A 10,037-nucleotide genomic window follows, 5' to 3' on the forward strand; every position below is an offset into this window, starting at 1 on the left:
ATGGAAAAAAACAAAACAGTTTCAACCGATATTCTGGAGGTCCAAGGTTTTGACATTTCTCCACAGTTAACGTATCCTCTCTTTTTCTTACTGCTCTTTGTTTACTTCACCCTGCTTTTTTCTAACATTGGAGTCCTTTTGCTTATCATTTCTCAGAAGAGTTTGCACCAGCCAATGTACTTTCTGTTTTGTAACCTGTCTGTCAATGATCTCATAGGTAACACAGTCCTGCTGCCTCAGCTAATGGCTCACATCTTGGCAACCGAACGGTTTATCACCTACAAACAGTGTGTGGTTCAGGCTTTTCAAAGTCACACATTTGGATCGGCTTCACATATGATCCTCATCATTATGGCAATTGATAGATATGTGGCGATATGCCACCCCTTAAGGTATAGTTCCATTATGACAACCAGAACTGTGGTTGGGCTGTCCGCAGCTGCCTGGGGGGTGTCAGTAGTGCTTGTGTCTATATTAATAGGTCTTACTGTGAGGCTGTCCCGCTGCAGATCCACTATACAAAATTCTTACTGTGACAATGCATCACTATTCAAGCTTTCTTGTGAGGACGTGTCCATAAACAACATCTATGGACTCTTTTTCACTGTGCTGCTGTTTACTAGTTCAATTGCAAGCATAGCTGCCACCTATTTTAGAATTGCTCTCATTTGCTGGATTAAGAAAAACAAAGACTTAAATAACAAAGCGCTGCAAACATGTGCAAGCCACCTTGTTCTTTATCTGATCATGCTCTGGTCAGGATTTTTAACAATTATTTTGCATCGTTTCCCAAATTACCCAGACTTAAGGAAAATTGCATATGTTTTATTTCATGTTGTCCCTGCTAATCTGAATCCAATAATTTATGGAATGCAAACGAGATCATTAAGACATAAAATTACTGAAATACTAAAAAGAAAAGTGACTCCATCCTAATATTTTTTTATCTTAAATTTACAGTACTAATAATAATACATTTTATTTATAGGCGCCTTTAAATACCCTGAAGGTCACATTAGTACAAAATAAATAAATAAAGTAAGGTTTTCAGTGGTTGCAACTAAAAGGTACCTATTTTAGATTAACCTTTTCTTTTAACTGTAGTTCCAGTTCCTTTTGAAAAGTCTTTCAACAGCTCAATAACAATAACAACAGCATAAAATGACAAGACATCAGAATGAGTGACGCATTAATTTTCCTCCCACCCATGTATTCAAATCTAAATGTTTTCTACCAACCTTTTTTTTTAAGTGGGGCCAGGCCTACACACTTCTATTGATTGATTGCTGAAAAGCCATTAAAATAATATCTATGACAGAGCATAAAATAAATAAAAATGTCCTTATAATCAGTATCACTATGCATGTATTTGGAGCTGAGTAATGCATTTGTTTTCAGTAAGCTTGTGGGTTGTTTTCTGTGTAGTCATTGTTAATAACTTACAACCCAAAACTTATGCTCAAAAAGTTAGTAATGTTTTTTTTTTTTTACTTTAATAGAGTATCACAATACAAAATGTATTGTACATATACCAATAGGGAATATATTTTCAGTTGTTTATTATGTACCCTTGCAACTATTATTTTCCATCTAACGCTAACTGAAGCTTCTGAGGCTTCTTTTTCATATCCTATTAAAAACAAAAGGCTTTTAGAGTTTTTTAACTAATTTTACTCATAAAAGCCAACTAAGATTACTGTGTGGCTAAAGATAATAAGAAATGCCAGTGATAAAATATTTCCTTGGTGAATGGCTGTTTGGATCAACTTAATCAATTCAGTTCTTCATTCTAATCCATTATCAACACTGTTCTGTATTGTTTGGCATCATTGTGTTCAAGGAGTTGTCTTTCACACCTTCAAATTAGGACCATCAGATAGAAGGAAAACATTTTTTACCAGAAATATATTTCTGAATTTAAAAAAAAAAAAAAAGAAAGTACCATTGTAATCCCCCTAAAATACTTTCCTTGTCTTTCTGCATGCCACATGCACCTGGATTATCCAGGACAGATTATTTTCCCATGACATTTTACTGTAATTCTTCTCTACTTCTGTTAATGTGACATTGCATTGTAGTGCATTTCCTAACAGTTTAGAACAGAGTACTACTGACTAAGCATTCAGACTATTTTCCTTTCTGGTCGAGATTAAAGAGGGCTATCCCTCTCTAAAACATATAGATGAGGGATTATACCAAGAGCTAAGCTAATGGCTGCAAACTATGAGATTTCACAGTTAATGCATAAGCGTTACACTAGTGGCATCATCATAAGCATGTTATATGTTTTAGAGAAACTGGTAACACAATTTCTATCAAAGGGTCTTGTGCTAGTATAATTATTTTATACCCATGCCAGCTGTTATATTTTCATGGATTTATAAATTAGTCAAACAAGCCATGTGAAGCATTAAAAGAGCATTGAACCCTCTCAGGGTTCACTGGAGGCCTTACTTTCTCAGGACACCACCATAACCATAGTAACTGCTTTTGATTTAACTGCTTTGTCAGATTTTGGGTTGGAGGAGGGCTGGAGCCTATTTTAGTGAGGGGTGGGATAAACCCTGGGCACATCACCAATCTATCACAGGGCTATTCAGCTGATTTTAATCTCTGCAATCAACCTGACACGTGTGTCTTTGGACTGAGGGAGCAAGCTGTTCGCCCAAGAACAGGGAGAATATAGAAGCTCCACACAAAAAAGCCTCAGGTGCTGACTGTTTTGAATGAAAAACCCTCTTTCTGTGACATGACAATGATGACCACTATATAAAAGTTACTGTCACATCACGGGTTCGTGAGGTCCCATTTTGGACCCTCTATTTGAAAATTATGGGCATTACCATTTAGGCTTTTTGGAGACAAAAGTGACAACATTAGGTTCATTCATAGATCTATAATTAACCTTGCATTACAGATACCTGCTAATTAGTGCAGATACCCAGTCTCATTAAGTGAGCAATGCGTCTTTAACACTTTAATACCTCTTGCATAAGTCACAGTGCATTTTAAATGGGTGAGCCATAAAATAATAAGAAATAATTCAAATATATAATAAATCACCCTGTAAATGGGAATTTTTCCCATAGAGACTTAAATGGTTTATGAACCAGGACGAAAACATGTTTATTTCTGCTCAAAAGTTGTGTTTTTCAACAGTCAGTCTCAAGTGGCTAATTAAGTATTCAAGGAAACTGCAAGTAACAGTTTTTGCTGCTTAAATGATCTGTATGTTTATTTCATCACTTCACTATTTCGTTTCGTATCAGTAAATTAATTGATTCTTTTCTGGAATGTGGACATTTTAAATTTTCCTGCAACAATAAGACATTTCTTAAGCAACAGCGGATAATATTTATTTGTTGCTTGTTGATATTAGTTTATGAACACCTTAAATAAAGGGGAAATAAAAGTTGCTGTATAGAAATTAATCTGTATTTTATTTTTTAAAAGAAGAACTCAATAGTGAACAACTGAAAAAATATCATTATCATAAAATATATAGATTTGACAAAAGAACTTCCCACTTCTTGGGTGAGTGGAATAACTTTCACATAGCAAGGGGAGAAAGTCCATAAACAACAACTTTATCAAAGATTTAATTCTACTCACAAAAAGGTTTGTAATAGGAGATGAAATCTCAAACATTCCTGGAAATATGAGAAACTTTTACAGAATCTGATAATACTGGATTATTCCTGTCCTAACCTGGAATAATCTTTATGCTATTAACAGCATTTCATGCTGTCACCAAACCTTCTGAAAAGGTCTGCAGTTATATGGTTTTGCCCATGATGAGAAGGCTCATGAAAAACACCATAATGAAAAAAATCCACATGAAGAAGCGGTCTAAAACTTTGGCCACCTTCTTCCACTCTCCAGTCCTTTTCTGCGTGGCCCTCTGATCTCTGTGGCAGTTGGCTATATACTCTATGTTACGCAAGAGCTGTGTTTCATTGCTTTGGATGCTGCAGGAAATCTCTCTGTCTTTTTTCTCTCCATCACTCACTCCTCCCTTCCTGCATCTCCTCCCCTCCCCTGAGTCACCACAGTCCAGGCTTGCAAAAATGCCATTCTTCCAAGAGCTGTAGTTGCTAGTAGGGTTCTTCCCGATTGAGCCTATAGGAGACAGCATCTGATCCATGTCTTCTTTTTCCTCTGTGGGCATAGGTCCCACTATCTCTTGTCCTCTCTCCATTCTGAAGATGCAGTCCTCTCTGCCCGGTCCCGCCTGACCATTCATGGTGCAGTTGGTGTTCTGTACAGGAGGAGGCTCCTGTTTCTCTGGCTGAGGTGACATGCAGTTCTCCCCAACTTCATACACAAAGCACATTCTGGCCATGTACTGCAGAATGACTTTCTTGGCCCATTTGGGAACAGGCTTGGCATCAGGGCCACAGTGGTGTATGTTCATGACAAATATGGTCAGAGCAGTGGAGGCTGTAATCATTGTCATTGTTGCAATGTAATATTTTCCTGTGGAAGGAAATAAGATGAGAAAATCTGTGAACAGATTTGTAGTGCATTACTATCACGCATACTGGGATTTGATTCTTACCAATTAGTGGTACATTCTCAGAGGGGGGCATGATCTCTGCAACCAGTAACTGAAAGACAGTGAGTGCCAGCATCACTGTGACACCCAATGACACCTTCTCTCCAGAGTCAGCAGGAAGGTAGAAACCAAGTGGTGCCAGAAAAGAGATCATCACACATGGTATGAGCAGGTTGAAGACATAGAAGGATGCTTTCCTCTTAAGTTTCAGTGTGTAGGTCACATCTGGGTATGGGTCAGCACAGCAACCATAAAGAACAATGCTCTTCTTAGCTGGCATACCAAGCACCTCCCACTCAACGTTTTCCACCAGGTCAGCCAGGTCAGCACTCTCCATTGCATTAAGGATGTCAAGCTGGTTACCGTTGTAGGTCCAGGAGCCGTAGGTGAACCGGCATTGCTGAGCATCAAAGGGGAAGAAAGACACATCCACTTTGCATGAGCTCTTAGTGATTGCTGGAGAATCCCACATTATCTGTCCATCATGTCGAATCACCACATTGGTGTCCATGGGACCAGTGAAATGATCATCTGCGCTAAAAAACAAAGAAATCATTGCTGAAAAAACAATGTTCAACAACACTGTAAATTCATACTAGGAGCAAATTTTGAATAGGTCTTTTACAAAAACAGCTTTGATTAGTTTCAAACTGGAAAGGCACAAGTACACTAGGTAAGGATCGTGTCTGTTTTTATTGCTTTTCAATAATATAACATGATTATGTTTAATGTTTCAGCATCCTTTAGTTTCAATGACACTTTTAAACCATGGGAGGCATCATTATATGGAATTACTTTACACCTACTTACCTAATACTTTCTTGCACTTTCAATCACTTTTCTAAAATTCTAATTTTATGGTTTTGTTTTTATAGTTGCCTAGACTGTTGTATATGCTGCATTATTGGACTATAAGAAGCAGTCGGCATAGGCCTGTACACCTACAAATGACAGCTTCAAAGCATGTTTAGCTTGTGTATTTCATATTGGGCAGAATGTCGTCATACAGTATTGAATTTGTGAACTCTATGCCCATCCAACCTACCTGTTATAGAGAACTATATCAGGTCTCCATACATAACTACCCGGTATGCGGATGGTATCAAGGCCGTCATAATCATCTTTATTCCATTTAAGGTGTGCATCAAACCACACTTGCCGTATCCATAAATATGCAGTTAGAATTTGGTTTCGCTCATCCTGTAATATATTGAGAAAGGTGATCATAAAAGGGGAATATTACAGTTAAAACAGTAAAAATAAAAAATAAAACACAATAAAATAAAATACAAAACAGCAATACAGATATATGTGTATCTGCATGGATCAATTTCACTCATACGGTTATGTGCACTGTGGGAGTTTACCATGTCAATTATCTGGGAGAGTGTAACCTGTAGAGTTACATTCAGGATGGTGTTTGTGTCCTCTACAGGCCTCAGTGCGCTAGTGTAGTTTGTGAACAAATCCTTTAGGAGTTTCTGAGCATATCTTCCATGAGCACACCAACAAGCTAGGGCAAGGAACAAAACAGTTTAAAGCTATGTTAACACAAAACATGTGATGCATTTCAGTATTCATGTATTTCCATTTTAATCGAGAAAAATATGTGTTTGCTATGAAAGGCATGCTGGTGTGATCACGGATCATTAGATTTTCAAGCCAGTGACATGCACAGCAAAGGCAGTGCTGTGGGTTTAGAGGGTTGCAAGAAAAGGGAAAAACATGTGGGGCATGTGAGACAAAATATGGATGGTACAGCAGATGGTGGTAGGGAACAAAGGGCAATGGCAATCTATATTTCCCTTCTATAAGGCTCTAGAAATAGACCAAACACATCTGCCAACATGTGCCAACAGTGACTTTCGCTGCTAAAGCTCAGTATATAGAGTGCAATATGCAACATTAATCCAGTGAACAAACAACAAATAAAAATGAGCCTAAACCTGGAGGCAAAGTATTGGGAAATATTCGTCAAACGCACGAAGCCATTATTCACGCATTAAAATAAAATCTAATTAAAATAATCACTCATCAATCAGGAAACGAGCAGGAAGAGTTTTCAACAGGAAACGTAGTTTATAGCACTAAATTTATTCCCAGTGTCAACAATGGATTTGGACTAACCAGATGTTAACCTCGAGTCCTGTTTCAATAAAGCCTCTGAGCTGGATGCAAAGAAGGTCTACAGGATTATGATGACAGCAAAATCCCCAAACAGCTGGCAACAAGTTTGCGGATTGCGGGAAACAGCTTGAGGGGGAGAGGAAATATGAGGTGAAAAGGATGTTCTATAAAATATAATAGATGCAATGAAATACAGATGACTGGGATCACACGTCCAACCACACTTTATAGAAAAATGTTATCTAAAGCTTTCTTCTCTGCTAGGACAGTTTTAATATAGTTCCCTTTCATATGATATTAAACCAACCTAAATAGGAACGCAAAACTGATCGACATACCGACATCGTTTTAGATTATACGAGGTAAACAGAAAATAAAACGAAAGTAAACTTACTCGACAAAATACCGACACACAGCAGCCAGCGGAATAAAGTCTTCGCCATTCGCCATTGTTTCATCTTGCTGAAGCAAATGCCCTCCATCCGAGAACCATTTGAACTGCTCTGTCCCCAAACACGTTTTATTCGCCGAAAATAGTCTTTACAAAAACACACCGATGGGGGAAGTCAGCAGCGATGTAATCCGGTGCTGTACAAGCCCAACAAGCGCTCAGGAAGGGGCGGGACAGAACGAATCCAGCTGATACGACCACGTGTACACCTTGCACAAACACGGCGAGTTAAAGGTGGTGTTGTGTATTATCTTTGATGGGGTTTTGGTGGCGAATTAATGATAATAAGAACAGTCCCCTGTTTGCTGTGATTCAGCACCACGGAGAGCTACCGGCAACTAACAAACAAATAATAACACATTTCTCGCTCCTTGTCTTCGGGCTAAATCTGGCCAATGATTTTTTTTTTTAAAGATAATAATTACATAATACATAATTTGCATTATGTCGAAATATATATGCTGTAGCAATCACAACACTGTCCTCCTCGACTTTCTCTTCCGGGTGCTGGTGGTCCCCACCTACTCGTTTTACACGACAAGGATGCTAAACCCGCAGGCCCGTTATCATCTCATCGGAGCATTCATCTGAGGTGCAAACAACAAAACAAACAAAACAAACACCCCCTAAAATGCGGGAATTTAAAATGACTGGATGAGCCGAGCAGTGTTTTAGGCGATCGACGATAGCTGATTGAGAAATGCACGTCCACCGCCCTGCATACTTAAATATTATTGTTACAGCGTAGGTATTGTTGGGAGAGACCACTGGCAAACAGTAAACAGGGTGAAGGTAGGATGGATTTAGCCATTACATGTTCAGTAAATTCACGCGAATGTTTTAAATCTGAAATGTTCCCGAGTGGTTCAAGATAAATATTGACCTTATGGATGTACTTGACATGTTTACTCATCTCCAGTCTATTTTCTTCTTACCTAGCATAGCTACAGATGCCAAGAGCGTTATATCCCGTATGTGATCATCTTTACACGATTGTTTCTTTTCCCGCTGTCGCAATCTAAAATGCTACAAAGTTCAAATATTTTGGGGCATGAAAGACCCCTGGTTATTAGGGTATCCTTCGCCACCTGTGTTCTGGCGACTGTGTGCCTACCCCTGCTCGGGCTCATCACTTGTGTCTTCATATCCTCTGTTTTTCATTTTGAAGATGCCACTGGTACACACTGCCAGGTAATGTGTATGTTTAGTTCTATGGTAGTAGTTGCAATACCTTATTATGTATTGATTATATATTTTTAACCTAAACAAAATTCTTGATGTGTGTTTAGGTTCCTAATTACCTGCCATCTATAAGTGCCTCTATCAGCTTAAGTCCTGAGTGCCACATTTGGCGATTCTGCATTGGACTACACTCAGCACCAAGGTTACTGGTGGCTTTTACCTACTTCAAGTTTTACAAGGCTCGCTTTGCTACCAGGTTTCCAGAGAGTTTACTCAGCTGTTTAAACCTGGGCTTTTCTATATCTGAAAACATTGGACTCTTGTTGCTCACATACGTATCATCCACTGAAACTTACTGTGAGTATTCTGAATTTAGTTTGCATTTTTGTACAGGCCTTGTCTGCACAAATATAGTGTAATACTATAATAATAATACTGATAATACTATTACCTATTCTTGTACATTAAAAACAAGCAGTTTCAGTTGTGCTAAGTATGATATGACTGGTGGTTGGTGCATTTATGTAAAGTTTAATAACATATTATCACAAGTTCTCCCCATTTGTTGGTCAAATTTCCCTTCCTCTTTGTGTTTTTGCTCCTTAGTTGTGCATAAGGAAGGTTTTGTCCTGTTCATTGTAAGTTCTCTAATCTACATGTTGATAACCTGCCGTTTATGGAAATCTATTAAGAAATATTCCTTAAGTCCTGAGGTAAGAAATAGCAAATGAGGCACTAGAACTTAAAAACTGCCATATCATTTGTAGAATTACAGTCAATTTCAGTATTTGTTTACTTTGTTGTGCCCTCACAGGATGCCAAGTCTCACCACTGGAAAGTGCGTTTCTTACTTCTCAATGTATGTTTCTGTGCTTTTGCCGGATTCTTTTACTGGAAACACAACATGTACTGTGAATCAGGGAGTGAGTATTTAACCCATCCTTATGTTTCTGTGTGGATTGTGTGCTGCTTTATTAATATTAATCATCAACCATCATATTTACAGTAATGCAAATATTCACAATATTCTGACCAAATTATATTTTTTCTGTACTCTGTTTCTTCTTTTATCAGGTTACACATTCTTTGCCCTGTTTGAGTATCTAGTTGTTTTCTCCAATATGGCCTTCCATCTTACAGCCGTGTGGGACTTTAAGAGCCGGGAGGTCATGCTCATTTCATCTTCAGAGGATAAAGACTTCTGACTAGAAAGTCAAGGACTAGGTACTACATGTACCACCCCCCAACCACCTGATGATAGCAGCCTTGATCCTGCTGAAGCGGAAGAGTGGGATGAAGGCCTTTTCCATATATTTCCATGATGACCAGTCACAAATCCTTAGTGAGTGATGATGTCTGACAAATGAACATAAGATATGCACATGTGCTACTGTAGGGGTATTAGGATAACTTTAAGTGCATTCTTTTGCCTCAGTGTCTCATTCATGGATGCCTTCACCAACCTACATGATGTTATGTAATGTGACATTTTAACTTTTATACACTGCACAGCAAATTTGTGGTCATACCAGAAATGTGCCAAAGTAAAGTGATAGTTCTTCAAGTATGCTTGGCTTTTATTTTGAAATATAAACTCAAGGATAGGAAATGGATGCATTCTGAATTCTAAGCCTTAGTGTCCAGCTTCAGAAACACTGCACTCTATTTAGAGTCCTCAAAAAAGATTGGCACCGATACTCACTTTCATGTAATAAAATGCAA

The 10,037-nt window shown here is 38.3% G+C and overlaps 3 protein-coding genes across 5 annotated transcripts; 2 read left to right on the forward strand and 1 right to left on the reverse strand.

Moving 5' to 3' along the window:
• Positions 1 to 936, forward strand: LOC309688272 (olfactory receptor 52N5-like; the record flags this gene model as incomplete). Its single annotated transcript, XM_082503870.1, has 1 exon — positions 1 to 936. The coding sequence occupies one exon, from the start codon at positions 1 to 3 to the stop codon at positions 934 to 936; it is 936 nt and encodes a 311-aa protein (XP_082359996.1).
• A 2,536-nt stretch (positions 937 to 3,472) lies between these two features.
• chrna10a (cholinergic receptor, nicotinic, alpha 10a) lies at positions 3,473 to 7,293 on the reverse strand. 2 transcript variants are annotated; one of them, XM_082502996.1, is made up of 6 exons: positions 7,077 to 7,293; positions 6,683 to 6,808; positions 5,923 to 6,068; positions 5,601 to 5,755; positions 4,559 to 5,091; positions 3,473 to 4,476 (listed from the first exon to the last, which is right to left on the reverse strand). In XM_082502996.1, exons 3-6 carry the CDS (start codon positions 5,923 to 5,925, stop codon positions 3,776 to 3,778), a joined length of 1,392 nt encoding a protein of 463 aa, XP_082359122.1. In that variant the 5' UTR covers positions 5,926 to 6,068; positions 6,683 to 6,808; positions 7,077 to 7,293; the 3' UTR covers positions 3,473 to 3,775. The 2 variants fall into 2 exon arrangements, with proteins under 2 accessions (XP_082359122.1, XP_082359121.1); XM_082502995.1 differs by lacking the exon at positions 6,683 to 6,808.
• A 46-nt stretch (positions 7,294 to 7,339) lies between these two features.
• LOC309687801 (post-GPI attachment to proteins factor 2-like) lies at positions 7,340 to 10,037 on the forward strand. 2 transcript variants are annotated; one of them, XM_082503007.1, is made up of 6 exons: positions 7,340 to 7,925; positions 8,073 to 8,324; positions 8,423 to 8,672; positions 8,922 to 9,028; positions 9,130 to 9,238; positions 9,390 to 10,037. In XM_082503007.1, the coding sequence occupies exons 2-6, from the start codon at positions 8,157 to 8,159 to the stop codon at positions 9,518 to 9,520; spliced, it is 765 nt and encodes a 254-aa protein (XP_082359133.1). In that variant the 5' UTR covers positions 7,340 to 7,925; positions 8,073 to 8,156; the 3' UTR covers positions 9,521 to 10,037. The 2 variants fall into 2 exon arrangements, with proteins under 2 accessions (XP_082359133.1, XP_082359132.1); XM_082503006.1 differs by having other exon boundaries at positions 7,340 to 8,324.

This window comes from Aulonocara stuartgranti (genome assembly GCF_965226115.1).
Source record: "Aulonocara stuartgranti genome assembly, chromosome: 14".
Taxonomy (NCBI): Eukaryota; Metazoa; Chordata; class Actinopteri; order Cichliformes; family Cichlidae; genus Aulonocara; species Aulonocara stuartgranti.

What these genes read in the sequence shown, in the direction of transcription:
- chrna10a (XM_082502995.1), bottom strand. Translation starts at nt 7,164, where the DNA reads ATGGAGGGCATTTGCTTCAGCAAGATGAAACAATGGCGAATGGCGAAG. An exon ending in TCTCCCAGATAATTGACATG is followed by an intron (nt 5,756 to 5,922) that starts GTAAACTCCCAC and finishes AATATATTACAG; the next exon opens with GATGAGCGAAACCAAATTCT. An exon ending in TGAGAATGTACCACTAATTG is followed by an intron (nt 4,477 to 4,558) that starts GTAAGAATCAAA and finishes TTCCTTCCACAG; the next exon opens with GAAAATATTACATTGCAACA.
- LOC309687801 (XM_082503006.1), top strand. Translation starts at nt 8,157, where the DNA reads ATGCTACAAAGTTCAAATATTTTGGGGCATGAAAGACCCCTGGTTATT. An exon ending in CCACTGGTACACACTGCCAG is followed by an intron (nt 8,325 to 8,422) that starts GTAATGTGTATG and finishes ATGTGTGTTTAG; the next exon opens with GTTCCTAATTACCTGCCATC. An exon ending in AATATTCCTTAAGTCCTGAG is followed by an intron (nt 9,029 to 9,129) that starts GTAAGAAATAGC and finishes GTGCCCTCACAG; the next exon opens with GATGCCAAGTCTCACCACTG.